Source organism: Ovis canadensis, chromosome 8, assembly GCF_042477335.2.
Source record: "Ovis canadensis isolate MfBH-ARS-UI-01 breed Bighorn chromosome 8, ARS-UI_OviCan_v2, whole genome shotgun sequence".
NCBI lineage: Eukaryota > Metazoa > Chordata > Mammalia > Artiodactyla > Bovidae > Ovis > Ovis canadensis.
Genome location: NC_091252.1, coordinates 83715797 through 83734703, shown reverse-complemented (window position 1 = coordinate 83734703; position 18907 = coordinate 83715797). Strand labels below are relative to the sequence as shown.

The 18907-nt window shown below is 42.6% G+C and overlaps 1 protein-coding gene across 2 annotated transcripts in view; it reads right to left on the bottom strand.

The window, feature by feature from the left end:
• The window catches only part of SASH1 (SAM and SH3 domain containing 1), a 261529-nt gene that overhangs the window by 100427 nt on the left and 142195 nt on the right, over positions 1-18907 (bottom strand). For both annotated transcript variants that reach the window (XM_069598656.1, XM_069598655.1), the window contains exons 3-4: positions 2841-2891; positions 2669-2718 (exon numbers count right to left, since the gene is read on the bottom strand). In XM_069598656.1, the coding sequence (XP_069454757.1) occupies positions 2669-2718; positions 2841-2891 (101 nt within the window). The remainder of the gene's footprint in view (positions 1-2668; positions 2719-2840; positions 2892-18907) is intronic.

Below are 18907 nucleotides of genomic sequence, written 5' to 3'. Positions count from 1 at the left end.
TGCATTACAGGTAACACCTGATACCTTCCTTAAAACAAGTTTTCACTGGGGGAGAAGGAAGGGCAGGGGTGCTGAGGCTCCTGAGACTACTGTGTGGGGAGGAGACAGTGGCTCCGGAAGGCAGGAGCCCCCAGGGCCCACATCTCAGCTCCCGCATTTCCTGCTGTCACCCGTGCCTCCGCTCCTAAGGTTGTGCTGCTGTTGATCTGTCCACTTGTGTTTACTGAGTTCTCTTGGAAACCTTCTGCCAATTAAACGGCACTGCTGACTCAGAAGGGTATTATGGTTGGCAGACACTCTGTAGTCACTAACCAGATACAACCAACTGGTTTGCCAGGTCATCCTCCAGGGCCTGCAAAGTTACCAGCAAGCATCTTCATTTGCAGAATAGCAGGATTTTGCATTCCAAAGTATTTGCAAGCACACAGAAGTGTAAAGAAGAGAGCCAAAGCATGCAAAAATTGGTGAGTCTAAGTAGAAGTCACATGGGAGCTCATCACAAAATTCTTGAAACTTTTCTGTAAATTAAAGTTTTTTTCAAGTTTCTTTTTAATAAGATGTATTACAGTTTTCAAAAACCATTAAAAGGGAAATGGAGGAAAAGATGTACGGAAACCTTCAAATTATTTAGAAACAACTAAATTCAAGGAAACCATTTACTAGAACATGGGCTTCCCGGGTGGTTCGGTGGTAAAGAACCTGCCTGCCAACGCAGGAGACGCAGGTCCGATCCCTGAGTCAGGAAGATCCTCTGGAGGAGGAAATGGTAACCCACTCCAGTACTCTTGCCTGGGAAATCCCATGGACAGAGGAGCCTGGAGGGCTACAGTCCATGGGGTTGCAAAAGAGTCGGACACGACTGGGCAGCTAAACAACAACAACAATTTACTAGAACAGAAGCAAAATGCCTGTATGACAGATGGGGAGGCTGAGGGTTGTCAACAGCTCTGTGTGTGTGTTTGTGTGTAAGAGAGAGAGAGAAATTTGGTAGCCTCGGGAGGCTGTTAGTCTATCTCTGAACCGCAAGAGTCATGCCACATTTTACCAAGTGGAGCACATAAACACGGAAAGAATGACTGCCCACAATTGAGGGGAAGGAGAAACACCAGCCTAACTAAGATGAGTATAACTTTGGTGAGTCACTTCCTCTGAGGAGGAAAGTGACTTGTCCCCTGGTAGATTCAGAGACTGAGAGATCACCTGAGCTCTCAGGCTGAATCACGCCACAGGGGTAGCAAACCAGGTCGGAGAAGCCCATAGCCTCTCATGCGGAGCTGCTGCTCACCTTCAGTTCAACATCACCACACCTCCAATTTCAAAACTGAGGTCAACTCAAATCTCTTGGCTACTTCAGCCTCCACACTACTAAGTCCCCAGGAGAATACATGCAACTAAGACAAAGGAAATTCATGCTTATGGCACATTTCTCTTTCAACCTCGAGGGGGCAACGGCCTGGGATTTTCTTCTGCTCATCACCCCTGACATTCCCCAGGCCTGAAACTGAATCCGCTCAGTGAGACGGAAGCTTTGGCACGGCAGCCTCCGCTCCTGGAAGCCGCGTCCGTGCCAGCGCACACACACGTGGACGGATTAGGCAGAGCTGTGCTGTAAAGCACACACACGCTCGCCTAACGTGTGCTTTTCATTCCAGAAATACTTTTGACGCCTAAGCCACTTCTATGCCTCCCTTGGCCTCAAACAGTCTAAGTGGCTCTATGCCAGAGGAAGTGTCTGTTTAAAGATAGGGACTTTTTCAAAATTTCTTTACCTCAGAAGATCATAAATAGAACCTTTTAGCGTAATTATGATGGAATAAAGTAGAAAAGGGAAAGAAAAAAATTGCTTTTTTTTTTCTTAAGTGACGTAAAAGAAATACTGGAAATATAAACTATAACATAGAATTATCTTCCATGAGAGTCAAGATTACAGGGTCCAAGTTAGGACAAGTAAGCCAAAAGTACTACCTTTAACGGGAAAGGTTAGTGAGCTTTTACCATCTTCTGTGACAAGTGTTTATTCTTGTTTTAAGGTGGCTCAGTGGTAAAGAATCTGCCTGCAATGCAGGAGACCCAGGTTCAATCCCTGAGTCAGGAAGATACCCTGGAGCAAGGCATGGCCACCCACTCCAGTATTCTTGCTTGGAGAATTCCATGAACTGAGGAGCCTGGCAGGCTACAGTCCATGGGGTCGCAAAGAGTCAGACACAACTGACCAACTAACACACACACACACACACACACACACACTTCAGAGCGAGGTGCAGAGGGGTATTATAATCATTGTTTTATTCTGGAATGTATTATACTTTTGTACTTTGCTTCTTTATGACTTCCATCCTGTATCAAAAACCAGTGTAAAAGAAGAAAACTATTTTGGTTGACTTGGCTGTCTCTTCCTTTTCTCCACGCTCACTTCCAGATATTTCAGGTTCACTTACAATAAGGAGTGTGAAATCAATAACACTTTGCAGAATCCTTGGGCATCACCAATTGAATTTACAAAATACACTCATCCACCTACATACATACACACACACACGCAGGAAAATAACTTCAAGTTCCACAGTACATACACACTATGAGTACAATCACCTATCCCATTTCCATCAGAAAGGACCTAAAAGACACCTTAGAAATTCTGCTCCAGGACAGAAGGAGGAAAACTTACTTTCTTTCCACTTCTGGTGTTGACACGGCGCTACAGAAGCCAAGCGACTCCTAGGAGAGAAGATTCATAGGGTCAGTGCAGGCAGAACAGCAGGCTTCATCTCATTTTTACATAATACCACTTTTTAAAAAAGACAGAAGCAAAAATAGATGATTAAAGTCACTGTGCTTACTTCGATCTGGGACCGCAGCTGAAGTGACGTGGGGCTGGCTTCGGGTTTCTCCTAAAACAGAACAGATGCTGGTTTAATGAGACTTCCAAACGTGGCACACACCAGAAAAGACAAATAATGTGTAAGAAGAGATGGGGGAGAGTTGGGAAATGCTAGGTTACAGTGGGAGGAGATAAACAGATTATCTGAAAAAAACTGTTTTTTAAATGAGACCCCTTGCCTTTTAAAAGTGAACTGTTTTCCAAATTACATCGCTTGACACTGGTGACAGTTTTATTGCAGAAGAGAAAAGCACAGTCTAACTGAAGAGTATGGAGAGTTAATGGTAAAATGATTTTCCGGGTGAGACTAGGCCGTCACAAAGACACAGAATTTACTACGGTCCATTTATGTCATGAAGTCATAAAGAAGAGGCAGGGGATTCAAGGATTTTAGAGATAAAATCACAGAGGACAATACTCTTCATTTCACAGTTTTAAAAAACTGTACCCTTTCGAAAGAAAAAAGAAAGATACACCAGTTACCTATGATTAAAAAATATATTGAAATAAACAGGATAATGACATTATTAGAAGTGCCATGGCTACTACAGAAAAATGAGTTATACAAGTAAACAGAGCGCCACACTGATATTTTTTCATAAGTAGAGAAAAACTTCAAATAGATGCTAAAGCAAAGCTTCACACCAAAGTGCGGTCCAAGACCAGGGTGGTCCCCGGCTGATCAGTAAGTCATAAGCAGGAAAATGGGCAGTTTTAGGGGAAGGAGTAATATCACCAACATTATACAAGCTTGAAATATGAAATTGTGAAAGTTTTCCGATAATCCTATTGTGTTCTTAAAGATCACTGTCTTCTTCGGGACTACATGGGTACTTTTCTATGAAGACTGTTTTCTTAGCTAACATTAGTCAGTTAACACTCAGGAAATGGGCAAAGATCATCTCAAATTACAAATTCTCACTTGCATCTAATTGCTTTTTTTTTTTAGTTTGACTAGTTCATCTTTAGCACAATTATAAATCTAGACCAATATTTTCAAATGCAGCCATGAAATGCAACTCCAAATAAAAGTATGAATGTAAACAAGGTAACAGGAATCCGGTACAAATACAGAAGATAAAATGAGAGTGTTGGAGTGGTTACATCTGAGAATGGGGTGATGTGGATAGGCAGACCACAGGAGAAAACTGTTCTAACGGACTGGCAACCCACTCGACTCCGGTTCCAGGACCTCATTTGTCATGAAAAAATATCAGAGTGGTATGAAGTCCCACTGAACTTCTCTCTGGTTAACATTCTCCTGGTTTGTATTACCACTTTCGTTTATAATGATCAAATATGTATTGTCATAAAACAATCAATGGAAATGTTTGAGTTACATTCCAAGTCTGATTGGTATGATGTCAGACTTAAGTGCAACCAACAAAAGGGATGTGTACTTTGGAGGTTCTTGGTGCTTAGAAACCTATCTGGTGCCCTGATACCAAACCTTTTAGGATCAGTGCGTAGAGAAATTTACAAACTTCAACTGTAGGAAGTAAGCAAAAGTAGACTTTGCAATTTTTTCATCTTCAGTCTTCCCATTCAGGAGGGTATGGAAGCCTCAGAATTATGACTCAACTCTATTAGTTCCTCTGAAATTTCCTCTGAAATTGTCCTTCTAGCACCCAACTCCATACTCATCAACACAAAGTAACTGATTCAACTCTTCCTGTCCTCTGTTCTTAACTTTCTTTATACTCCAAGTCTCTACTTACGAGATAATGCAGATCATGATAAGAAATTACCTGCTTTTATTGTAATTTTTATCTGTACTTTTCTAATAAATTTTATTTATTGGTGCATCATTTGTTACTCCACATAATAAACACAATATTTATGGTTTATTATGCAAAATGTACCCATTCCTGCATACAAAGCTGATGCTTGTTAACAATCATATTAAATGTTTGATGACCTGGAACTAATACTCTAAAACAATTCATTTTCACGTGTTAGTTTGTCACTTATAACAGACATTCGACAGTGCTGTAGCTACTTAGGAAATTGGTTGGGGGTGTAAGTTTGATGTATAATGCATTACAATTCACCCCATTAAAATAATGGACCCAGTTAGTTTCTGTGCAGAACATCTGTTTTATCAGGAACAGAATATGTTGAACAGGAGATCTCGCGCTGTGATTGTTTCTAGTGCTTTTCCACCCGCAGAGTATGTCACAAACAATGTGATTCAGAGCAAACATTATTAATTTCATCCCTCAAGGAGAGACAACCACCATTATAATGAGGGATTTCTTAGGCTAAATGTACCCTAAAGTAAAAACACTACACAAGTGAGGAGAAGCTTCTAAAACTACCCACTAAGTTAAGGACCTATTTGATGTTTGGTGAGAAAACAGATTGGGCTCTTTGGCAAAATTCCACTATTATGATATTGATAGATGTCACATGATATTAATGACAAACATGCGAAAATCTACCATTCTGTCGCGCCTTTGTGAATATGATGAAACCCATGGGGACCCACTATCGAGCCTAAGAAACAGAACATCACAATAAAGAGTTAACGCTAAAAAAAAAAAAAAAAGAGTTAACGCTAGCAGGTACTGATGTACAGTTGGATAAAACGCCTTCTGTGCAGACCATGAGACAAGTTTGGAAATGTGTCATACACACTTGAGGCAAACAGTGCTGGACAGTTTTTTATTCTGTTTAGCACTAAAAAAGAAATAGATTTCTTCCACTGCACAATGTGAAATGAAAAGGTGCGAAAGAGCCAAGCAGAAAGAGCACCATCACTGGTATTGTTTGCAGACATGTATGTATACATGTACGTATACATGTACGCAGCAATAAGGGGTATTGCTTACATAATAAAGAAGGATGGATTCAGGTCAAGGTGGGCAGAGAATGTGCAGCAAAACAGATGGACCTAGAGATTATCATTCTAAGTGAAGTCAGGTAGAGAAAGTCAAATACCTTATAATATCACTTATATGTGAAATCTACAAAAATGATACAAATAGACCTATTTACAAAACAGAAACAGACTCAGAAAGCAAATCTAAGGTTATGTAAAATGGAGGGAAGGAGGAATAAATTAGGAGTTTGGGATTAACAGATACACACCACTATATATAAAATACATTTAAAAAGGTCCTACTGTACAGCACAGGGAGCTATATTCAATATCCTGTGATAAACCATAATGGTTTCTATTTTTTTGGAATACATACACACACACACACACACATAGCTGGATCACTCTGTGGTACACCAGTAACTAACATGACATTGTAAATCAACTATACTTCAATTTTAAAAAATTAAAAGATAAAAAAAAAAAAAAAGAATGGGCAGAGAAAGGCTCCTCAACATCGTCCTTCCCTGTTCAGTTCCCAGTTTAGGCTGCCCCCTTCTCCATTCCTAATTCAGCCAGTGTAATGAGGGGAATAAGCTATGGTTTTTCCAGCAGTCATGTATGGATGTGAGAGTTGGACCATAAAGAAAGCTGAGCGCTGAAGAACTGATGGTTTTGAACTGCATGTTGGAGAAGACTCTTGAGAGCCCCTTGGACTTCAGGATCAAACCAGTCAATCCTAAAGGAAATCAGTGCTGAATATTCATTAATGGAATGCTGAAGCTGAAGCTCCAATACTTCAGCCACCTGATGCGAAGAACTGACTCACTGGAAAAGACCTAATGCTGGGAAAGACTGAAGGCAGGAGAAGGAGACGACAGAGGATGAGATGGTTGGATGGCATTACTGACTTGATGGACATGAGTTTGAGCAAGCTCCAGGAGATGGTGATGAACAGGGAGGCCCAGCATGCTGCAGTCCATGGGGTCGTAAAGAGTTGGATATGACTGAGCCACTGAACTAAACTCAATGAGGAGAATGACACCATCCTAATGGCACAAAGAGAAGAGGAACTAAAGAGCCTCTCGATGAAGGTGAGAGAGGAGAGTGAAAAAGCTGATTTAAAACTCAACATTTAGAAACGGAAGATCATGGCATCTGGTCCCATCACTTCATGGCAGACAGTGGGGAAAAATGAAAACAGTGACAGACTCAGTAGTCACAGTGTGGAATTCTAATCACTAAACTGCCAGGGCGTTCACTAGAAGGATCCTTAAATACCAATGATTGATTATTTCTGCAATGGCTTCTGTATTTCTGAGTTGGTGCAAACAGCAATGATTATTCCTGCAAAGGCCTCTGTATTAAGTGTGAAAGCACATAATACTTTTATATTTTTAAGCATAATAACTATTCTAAAAAATTAAATCTGATAATAACCTTAGTTTTATCTCAACAATCAAATATTTCTTAAGAAATATCAAAACAATTTCTCAAATTAGGCCATGCCCTGTTTAAAACACTTTCATGAAGTTAAAAAAATTTTAATAACTTATATCATAAAGCTATGCAAGCAGCTTATGTTTAACAATAAAGGTCCATGATGATTTTAGAAATAATCTCATATTCATAGTCTGACCAAAAGAAACTAAACCATAGTACTATATAGTTTTTTTTAAGAAAGGAATTAGATGACAAAAAAAATTACTGAGGGGGAAAACCTCATACCCATTTCTTGTCAAATTGGACAATTTCTGGAAACAATTCCCTGAATGTTTATTATGTCTAACATGTATGCACATGCATGCTAAGTCGCTTTAGTCATGTCTGACTCTGCAACACTATAGACCATAGCCAGCCAGGCTCCTCTGTCCATGGGATTCTCCAGGCAAGAATACTGGAGTGGGTTGCCATGCTGCTCTCCTCCAGGGGCTCTTACGGACCCGGGGATCAAACCCGCATCCCTTTGTCTCCAGCATTGGCAGGTGGGCCCTTTACCACCAGCACCTCCGGGGAAGCCCGTGTCAAACACAGAAGCAAAAAAAGAAAAGTGTTTCAAGATGACATAAGTGGTTTCCTAAAACCAAAACATGAGAGCATGTGTGTGCTTCCACCTGCTTGGGTATGTGCACACGCACTCACACATGGGCAACACACATACACACACAAACACACTCTGCGGTCACACCAGTGAACCAATCAGTGAAGTTGCTCAGTCGTGTCCGACTCTTTTCGACCCCATGGACTGTAGCCTACCAGGCTCCTCCATCCATGGAATTTCTCCAGGGGATCTTTCCGACCCAGGGATTGAACCCAGGTCTCCCGCATTACAGGAAGTCGCTTTACCGTCTGAGCCACCAGGGAAGCGGTCACACCAGTTGAGGTCAAATAGGAAACTAAAGTTCTGACCTTCCATGGCTGGGTTTTCACTCTGAAGCGCTACACTCACTGTGCAATATACCAATGTCAAAACCCACTCATGGCAGAACAGGGCCTGGAAAACAAGTACCCGGCCCTCACTTCCACACCAACTTCGCTTTCATGTTTTTGTGGAAATCCATACCTCTCCCTCCCTTAATGCCGGCAGTGCTGGAAGCCAAAGGAACTTCACAGCTGAGAAAGCAAGAGGGATAAACCCGTCTGCTGTTCCAAAAGCAGGGAGGAATAACATCAGGAGCCCACCAGCTCTGCTTAGCACCAAGTTCTCCTCCTCCACCTCAAGTACAGGAAGAGGAAGGCGGAAAAAAGCAAGAGGGCTGTGTGCTTACAACTTTCAGCCACAAGTGAGATGCAACAGGCTCTTACCAATGTATTCAATGCATGGCGGCAACAAAGCTCTGAATTGCTGGGCAAAGGTGCTGCTGGTGGTTGATGGGGACTTCCCTGGTGGTCCAATGGCTTAGACTCCACATTCTCAATTCAGGAGGCCTGGGTTCGATTCCTGGTCAGGGAACTAGATCCCACATGCCTTAACTAAAGATCCTACATGTCACAACAAAGCCCTAGCACAGCCAAATAAATAATTTAATTAATTAAAAAAAGACACATGTGGCATTCATCACTTAACAGGGAGACCGAAGTGATGGCAGGTCCCTGCTGGCCATGTATCCTCCCCTTGTCTGACTCCTCCATTCCAGCCCGTCAATGTGGCACGTGTTCATTCTACCCGGTTTTAAACCTCAGTGTTTTCTTGGGAATTTTCTCACTCCCATCACATTAGGAGATGCTGCTTCTTCATTCTCATAGCCAATGCATCTGCTCTCACAAACACCAGCTTCTTTGCCTTCCCCCTCACAGACCTGGACCACAGTGCACAGCAGAGTGGGAGATGCTGACTTCAAGCTGGTAGAATTATGTTCCAATCTGGTTCCCGCTTTAGATCTGTTTTATTTTATTTGGTTTTTCCAATGGCAACAAAAGATAAACAGACCATTTGATTATCTTTTAAGTTCCTTTCCGACTCTGAAACCCCAGGCTGCAGCAGTGTCATGCCCACTCAAGCTCTACTGTCCAATAAACCTTGAAATCCTAATGCTTTGTCTTTGGTATTTAAACTGCTTCATGCACGATGAGCGAGGAAATCAAACCAGTCTCCTTGGTCAATCCTACAGAAAATCAATGCTGACTATTAATTGGAAGGACTGATGCTGAAGCTGAAGCTCCAATCCTTTGGCCACCTGATGCAGAGAGAGCCGACTCATTGGAAAAAAAACCCTGATGCTGGGAAAGATTGAGGTCAGAAGGAAGGGGGACAGAGGACGAGATGGTTAGACTGCATCACCGACTCAATGGACATGAGTTTGAGAAAGCTCCAGGAGATAAGTGAAGGACAGGGAAGCCTGGCATGCTGCAGTCTGTGGGATCGCAGAGTTGGACACATCTGAACAACAACATCACGAGCATTAGAATCACCTGGAAGCTGGTTAGAAAGGCAGTCGTGGGCCCCACTTCCCACCTCCTGCATCAAAATCTGCAGTTTACCAAGATCCTCAGCTGATCCATATGCCCACATCAATTTGAGAAGCACAGGGCTTTGTACTCTGTGTCACATCTATGTTCCAAAATCCTTTTCAAAATGTCGAAACACAGTGCAGCCAGGATAAAGGTCACATTTCTGAAGGAGAGGCCCACTGAACCAACTGGTCAGCTCATAAACCCTCTTCTTAGAGACTGGGTGCTGGGTCCACTGTCCCCTGAGTGGATGCTTTCCTAGTGTTTCACTCTCACTCATGACTACCTGGAATGCCCTGCTGCTTCCTGTCCACCCAGATCCTAGTCATCCTTCAGCTCCAGCTACAAACCTATCTCTCCTTTAACCTTCCCTGCCCAGCTGTGTCTTAAACACTATGCCTGAGGGTCTTTAGTGGAGTTACTCTTAGGCTTGGGGCTTCCCAGGTGATGCTGATGGTAAAAAAAAACCTGCCTGCCAATGCAGGAAACAAAGAGACGAAGGTTTAGTCCCTGGGGCAGGAAGATCTGCTGAAGGAGGGCATGGCAACCCATTCCAGTATTCTTGACTGAAGAATCGCAGGGACAAAAGAGCCTGGTGAGCTACAGTCCATGGGGTCACAAAGAGTCGGACATGACTGAAATGACTTAGCAGACACACACTCTTCTGCTCACTTTACTTTATTCCCTCAAAGAAAAGGGCTTCCCTGGTGGCTCAGAGGGTAAAACATCTGCTTGCAATGCGGGAGACCCGGGTTCAATCCCTGGGTCACCAAGATCCCCTGGAGAAGGAAATGGCAATCCACTCCAGTACCCTTGCCTGGAGAAAGAATCCCATGGATGACGAATCCGACTCTTGGCGACCCCATGGACTGTAGCCCGCCAGGCTCCTCCATCCATGGGATTCTCCATGGAGCAATGAACAAGATGGGTCCCTCGTTTCTCTCCAAAGTCTTGCACAGGCTCTCTGCTCAGGAGAAGTGCTCGAGGGCTATCTATTGATTTGATTTGCTTAAGCTTGTTTATTTTGCCAGTGATCCTGACTGTTCCACTGATTTCTGTTTCAGGTCTCACTGACTGGAACATCTATTTTCATGCTTTAAGACTTCTTTCGGGTTGCAGGGAGTTACATCAGTAAGTAAAAGCAATTCAGCAAATACTCTCAAAATGATCTACAACTTAGATCTGTTAGAACTTAAAAGGAACAGGCGGTATTTAATCACTCTTAAGGTAAAATCTGCAGTGGCCTGTGTGTTCTCAGTCTGGCCCCATACCTTGTCATGTCTTGTTTCACCTAAATCGTTCACAGGTGAAACAGGAAGCGTTCGTCATTTTCAGGTTCCTATAAATAAACTCACAGCTTAGCATATAAAGTTTTTTCTAGTGAGTGAAAGTGAATGGAAAACTACTCCCATCCCACCACATCAAACAAGAAAGTTCCCAAGGAAAAAATACTCTTTTTTTCCACAGTTGAATGCTATCCCACTGACTGCAACTTTAAAGCCTAAGCGTAATTCACAGATCAGTGAATTTCTAGAAGCAGTGATAAGAAGGCAACAAAAGTGGCAATTTCTACCTAGCCATCACCACCCTGTGCTGAGTCTCCTTGCTGCCTTAGCCCATATTTATTAGACCTCTCCACGTTGCAAAAATGACTTAGAATGGCTTATGAAACTTAAGTGCAGTGTTATAGGATAAAGTTAAAAGACTAATGTAAATGATACAAAGAAGGAGAAAAAGCAAGATTCTGTAGTAAAACTGGTCCATGAATTACGTTAGTTCACAAAATACAGGTTATGGAGACCACACATTTGAAGGGGCTAAGCTTTTGAACTGCGGTGTTGGAGAAGACTCTTGAGAGTCCCTTGGACTGCAAGGAGATCCAACCAGTCCATTCTAAAGAAGATCGGTCCTGGGTGTTCACTGGAAGGACTGATGCTAAAGCTGAAATTCCAGTACTTTGGCCACCTCATGCAAAGAGTTGACTCATTGGAAAAGACTCTGATGCTGGGAGGGATTGGGGGCAGGAAGAGAAGGGGATGACAGAGGATGAGATGGCTGGATGGCATCACCAACTTGATGGACATGAGTTTGAACTCTGGGAGTTGGTGATGGACAGGGAGGCCTGGTGTGCTTCGATTCATGGGGTCACAAAGAGTCGGACACGACTGAGTGACCGAACTGAACTGAACTGAACTGAACTGAAGCTTTCTAATGTTTAAAGCAAAAAAGACATCAGTTAAAGACTGATATTACCCATCTTGCCTGGAGAATTCCATGGACAGAGGAGCCTAGTGGGCTACAGCCCATAGGGTCACAAAGGGTCAGACACAACTGAGGTAACTAAGCACATAGCACAAGGTAAGTCAAAAGATACAGGGCTATTCCTGTGAGTGAGAATTTCTCCTTTGAATTCTGGCAGAGAGTACACTAGATCTCCCTGACCAACATCACAAGCCAGGTCCCTACAGAACTGTCCTCCAAGTGCTTTAACTTCAGCAAAGCTGGAGGCAGGCCTGAGACCCCCTGATGTAAGCGGAGGGGCCTCCCAAGGGGGCATCCATGAGCTGCACACGCCCCCACCCCCTACTGACTGGCAGTACCCAGGACCCAGGATGGGGGCAGAACTCAGTTTGGGGAGAAAACAGATACATTCTGCCATCATGATGCATGGCTGTGGTAAAACACAGGGGTGTTAGTAAACGTTAGATGAACTGGTTAAAATCAAGGATAATTTGAATCTAAGAGTGTCAAGCTTGGTGCTCTCAAGCGTCATTTCAAATGAGGTCGTTTAACTTCTAAACTGTCTTAGGAGATGATGTACTGGATCTTTCAGGCTACAACTTGAACAGCGTTGAGTACAGAGCAGGCACCAAGCATCTTGCAGAAAGACAGGGATAGGACCTAGACTGTGGCAATGACAATGGATCATTTCAATGACGTGTGCCATGGTAGAAGCATACACATATTCATTCTATGAATAAAACTAACACAGCGTCTCATGTCATAGAAGTGTAAAAACTAAAAGGCACAGTGTTGTAAAGATATTTTAATCATCTTTTCTAAGAAGTTGTATAGTTCAGTTTAGTTTATTGACACCAACATACAAATGGCCACTGCACTTCCCAGTGGTAGACACCATGATGTCTAGCCACTCTGGATGATGTCTAGCCACTCTGGATGGTCCATCCAGACTCAGTGTTGTAAGAACAACGTGCAGAGATCCAGACTCACAAAGAGGTTTTCTGGGTAATCTCATTGCCGACGGGGATTGATTAATATGAGAGAAGAGTGATGGAAAGCAACTAAATGGGGCTGCTTGTTTTAAATTTCTCTCCAGGACTTCCCTGGTGGTCCAGTGGTTAAGAATCTGCCTGCCAACGCAGGGGACGCAGGTTCGATCCCTGGTCTGGGAGGATTCCACATGCTGTGGAATCCATGAGCCACAACTCCTGAGCCCTCACTCTAGAGGCCCCAGCATGAAACTCCTGCGCCCACACTCTACAGAGCTTGTGCTCTACAACGAGAGAAGCCCCCTGCAATGAAAAGCCCCCACAAGGAACAGTAGCCCCCACTCACTGCAACTAGAAGCCCACGTGCACCCATAAATAAACAAATAACACTTCTCTCCGCTGTCTCTTCATTTATTCTTCTATCTAATCATTCTTTAATTTAAAAAATATTTATTGATCATACACGGTATGCTAAGCACTGTTCTAGTCAAGAAGGATAAACACTGAAAAAGATAGTTGCTGCCCTCACAGAGCTGACGTTCTAGCGATTTCAGAAGTCACTCATGGGAATTATTTGCACTTAATGTCTAAATCACAGACCCAGGGGTTTCCCTGGTGGTCCAGTGGTTTTAAGAATTCACCGGCCTGGGGAGGAAGGTGGGAGGCCGGTTCAAGAGGGAGGGGACACAGGTATACCTATGGCTGATTTGTGTTGATGTTTGGCAGAAACCAACACAATACTGTGAAGCAATTATCCTTCAATTAAAAATAAATATTTTTAAAAGACAATAAGCAAATATATATAGATCCAAATAGGTAAATAAACAAAAATATACGTGATTACAAAAAAAAAGAGAGAGAGAGAGAGAGAATCTGCCTGCCAATGTAAGGAATCCCAGTTCCATCCCTGGTCCAGGAAGATCCCATGCCCTGGGGGTGGCGAGGGGGAGCCTGCAACTGAGACCGTATACCACAGCTAGTGAGGCTGCGCTTTAGACTCTAGAGCTCGTGCACTGCTACGAGAGAGTAGTCCCCACTCACCACAACTAGAGAAGGTCTGAGCACAGCAGTGAAGACCCAACAGAGCCAAAAATAGATTTAAAAGTTTTTAAAAAAAATCACAGGCCCCATATTCCTTTGTTCTAGCAGGTGCTATACAGGCAGGTGCTATCTGGACCACTGTGCTCAGTTCTGGTTGCCACATCTTCCAGAGGATAATGTAAACCAAGAGAACCTTCACTAGAAGGGTGTCTGGAAATGGAATCATACAAACGAGATCAATAGGAGGAACTGGGACTATTTACTCAGAGAAGAGAAGAAAAATACAAACATGGGAAGGGCTTCCAGGGAGAGAAGGCAGACAGCCTTATGCACCTTCCCACGTGGCACAACATAACAGGTCTTTCTACAGAGGGGGTGGCGGTAGGGGGGACACCGAGGCTTCCCAGGTGGCTCGATGGTAAAGAATCTGCCTGCAAGAGACTCAGGAGACATGAGTTCTATCCCTGGGTAGGGAAGATCCCCTGGAGTAGAAAATGGCAACCCACTCCAGTACTCTTGCCTGCAGAATTTGATGGACAGAGGAGCCTGATGGGCTTCAGTCCATGGGGTCACAAAGCACAGGACATGACTGAGCACAGCACACAGGGGGCAGGGTGGGAGGAGAAGAGGCTGAGTGAAAAAAACATTTATTATGTGACTTCCCTGGTGGCTCAGATGGTAAAGCGTCTGTCTACAATGTGGGAGACCCGGGTTCGAGCCCTGGGTTGGGAAGATCCCCTGGAGAAGGAAATGGCAATCCACTCCAGTACTATTGCCTGGAAAATCCCATGGACAGAGGAACCTGGTAGGCTACAGTCTATGGGGTTGCAAAGAGTTGGACACGACTGAGCAACTTCATTTTCATTGACAATATCAGAGTGTTAGTGAAACAATAAATATTGAATTGGTAAAAAATTTCCAAATACAATCTTCTTAATTTTTTAAAAACAGAACTGTGGGCTTATTTACTTAAGAATAACTTAAAAATTAGGATACATAAGCGAGACTGCAGCAAAACTTTTAAGGGTAAGTAAGCTCTTGCTGCTCTTGGTCATTTCTTAACAAGGAGTTCACTCACACAGCTAAGTGAAATTTAGGCCAAAAATTTTGGCCATTTTTATAACCACTGAAAAATACTTAACAGCAATTTATACTGCAAGAATTTAACAGCACTTTGAGTAATATCACAATAAAATTTCCTACAAAAATGTAACAGATTTCAAATCTACCTGAAACTTCTCATAGTAGGTATGACAAAATGACCAAGTTCTAGTGTGCAGACTTGTGCATCCAACGTCCATCCTGAAGCTAGCTCAGCCACACGGAGCCAAAAGGTTCCCGTGTCTCCACCATGTCTGACCACTATACCATGAACTGCACCTTGAACCATACTCATCCAACATTTCCAAGGCCCCGTGATCATCACATTCGGCAGAACAGTGCTGGACAGCTGGCTGATACAGTGTGAGCCATCACGGAGCTTGCTGCCCAGAGGAATCACAACAGGTTCCATCTTGGGGTCACACTCCAATGAGCCCTAGAACAGTGTTTCCGCTTTTAGCACCTTGCAACCGCCCAGAGGGCTTGTTTAACACCATTGCTGGGACCCTCCCCAGAATTCCAGATTCTGTCCATCTAGGGTGAGCCTGCTGATTTGCATTAAGACCAAGTTGCCCAGTGAAGACCACACTGCTGGCTGGGGAGCCACGCTTTTTTATTATTTACTTATTCATTTATTTTTGGCTGTGCTAGGTCTTCGTTGCTGTGCATAGGCTTTATTGAGTTTCAGCAAGTGGGGACTACTCTTCAGTGCAGTGGGGAGCACAGGCTATAGGCCTGTGGGCTTCAGTAATTGCAGCACACAGCCTCAGCAGTTGCCACTCCTGGGCCCTGCAGTGCGTGGGGCTCAGCAGTCACAGCGTCCAGGCTCAAGAGCATGGGCTCAGTAGTTGTGCAAGGGCTCAGTTGCCCCATAGCGTGTGGGATAGTCCAGGACCAGGGATCGAACCCCTGTGCCCTGCATTGGCAGGCAGATTCTTGACCTCTGGACCACCAGGGAAATCCTGAGGAGCCACACTTTGAGAACTGCCGTCCCAGACCAGGCAGGGTTGCTTCAAATTCTGGATTCAATGGCCTGGAGGTTAAAGAGATCTGCGTATCCTGACTCACATCTAAACTCCAGCCTGGTCTTCCGTTCTCTAGGAGGAGATGATCAAGACTAATGATTTTAAAATAAAAAGGATGAGCTTTAAACATCACTTAAAGGTGGAGGGGGCAGGTAAAGCCAGGTGTCCAATACTAGAATAAGTTATTTACAACATGTGGAATCTGCATAACTGGAGGATGTGAGATCACGACCATGTTACTATCTGCTGTCTGGGATGCGGGGTATTTCAAAAACTGATCCAGACCTCTGTCAACTATAGTGATTCTATTACTTATGTTGCAGTGTAACAGCTGGAAATTAAATAAGACTTTGAGGGATAATTTACTTTTTCCATTATATTTTTACAGGAAAATGAACTACAAGTCCTAACCCAATGACTCAAATGTTTTAGACTGAATAATCTTTGGAAGTTGGTGACTGCCTGTAACTGAACAAACATTCATGTATTCATTTATTGAACCAATATTTCTTAAGGGTCATCTTTATACTTAGCTGACATGCTGGGAACTGGAAGTATAAAGAAGAGTCGCTGAACTTCAGGAACTCTTGATCAAGTAAGATGAACATAACTGAGAAAATAAAAAGCCCAAAGCCTCCACATTATCATATAAATAACATCTGATCTGATCAGTATGCAGAGTGTGTGAATATGGATTTTATAAAAGTACGTAGCCTCACCAAACTGGAGATGCCAAATTTAAATGAATCCTCCAAGAGACTGGCTCACATTTTGTCATGAGTTAGAGCATTATTATTGTCTTTGTAGCTGTAAAAATCAAACACCATCATGACATGTAACCATTGTTCTTTCTCAGTCTTTGCATCACATTTTCAAACCATCTTTAAAACTTTTTTAACCATCTTAAAAAGCCTCAGAATCACTGACAGGCAGTGACAATCCAGTATTCTAAAGTCGTCAGTGACAAACTTTTACTTCTGAAAGAAATGAACTTTTGAATTAATAGTAACGATGTGACTGTGTACATGTTCAGTTGTGTCCGAGTCTTTGTGACCCCATGGACTGTAGCCCACCAGGCTCCTCTGTGGGGTTTTCCAGACAAGAATACTGCAGTGCGTTGCCATTTCCTTCTCTAGGGGATCTTCCCGATGCAGGGACAGAGCTCGAGTCCCCTGTGTCTCCTGCATTGGCAGGCAGATTCTTTATCACTGAGCCACACGGGAAGCCCAATAGTAATGTTATAAAACATTTAAAAACACACACATAAATGTCATAGTGTTTGATTAAGAAAACTAAGAATAAAATAAAAATTGGAAACTCAGAAGTTGAAACAACTGCCAAATTTTAGCCCAGGGCAAACTTTTTACTGCTGTATTTTAAGTGCTTGAAAAATCAGGTTTATAATGGAAACACAGACAGACCAAGCTCTGATGTAATATACATAAATGATATGTTTCTGTTCTTGTATAGTGATTTCCCTCCTCTCTAAACATTAATCTTTGAATGACTTACTCCATAAATTATTGAACTTAGTTCAAAAGCAAATGAAATCTAAAATACCCATTTACTGAATGGCTACAGTGCCATGTTGAAATTACTGTGATTTATCTCTTTCGTTAATGGTTACTGTAGCAAACGTACTTCATTGCTCAAAATTATCACCTGGTAGCACAGTTTACTCTAGTTTAAGCATAAATCTATCCCCCTATTCAGAACAGCAGCTGTTTGTCAAGATCTCGTTCATTGTTCACTCAGCCACAGCCATGAGGCTCGACTTTTTCTTTTTACATCCTGAAAGTGTATGTATACGTACACTGAGGTACATATAGATGGCATGCATATTTGGGGGAAAGCAATTAAATTTGCATGCACTACGATTGCTGCAGTGGGGGAGGGGTGAGGTAGAGCACCATTTACCCACTACTGAGCTCACTCCCTGTGCTCATATGCGACGTGACTCTACCAGCTCAGGCTCTGAACGCAGACCTGTCTATAGAACTATTGCATTTCTCACACGTTACTGCTCGCAGGTACTACAGTCACAGCAACTGAGCTGTTGTTGCTGTGGTTACAGAGAGAGATTCTGGTTTAGAATCCAACTTCTCATCTGCACCAAGAGGAAGGCCTCCTCCTCATTTCCAGTCTTATGATTTGGTTGGTAGAAAAGTTGAGGAAAACGTCTATTCTTCATCTAGAGAAAATTTGGCTGCATACATGACAATGGGCTAAATGGTTTAATATAGAGAGAGTTCTGCTAAATAAATAAGAAAAACACTACTTTAGATAGAAAAATGGGCAAATAACTTTAAGAGATAAGCCACAAAACAAGATATTTTTTAAAATGCACTCTTAAAAATAAAGAATTGAAAACACTATGAGAATACCTTTCACCAATCAAACTGGTAAAGTTTTCTTTTTCTTGATAATATTAAATACTGAGAAATACAAAATTTAAGAAGCATAGATACGGGATTCCCTGGTGGTCCAGTGGTTAAGACTCTTAGCTCCCAATAGAGGGAGCATAGGTTCGATCCCTAGTTGGGGAACTAAAATCCCACATGCTGTGTGTCCAATAAATAAAATAAAACAATTTAAAAAAAAAAAGAAGCATAGATATGCTGCTAATGGAAGTGCAAACTATACACTATTTCCAGATGGCAGTTTAACAGTGTTTGTGGGGTCTTTAAAATGTTCCTACAGTCAGCCTGCTAATAAACTCACATCTAACAATCTAAAGTATAATAAATTATGAAAGTGAAGATGTACATTTATAGATATTAATGGTTACTTATTTTTATAATAACACAAGATGTACATTTTAAAATATTCATGGTTACTCATTTTTATAATAACAAAA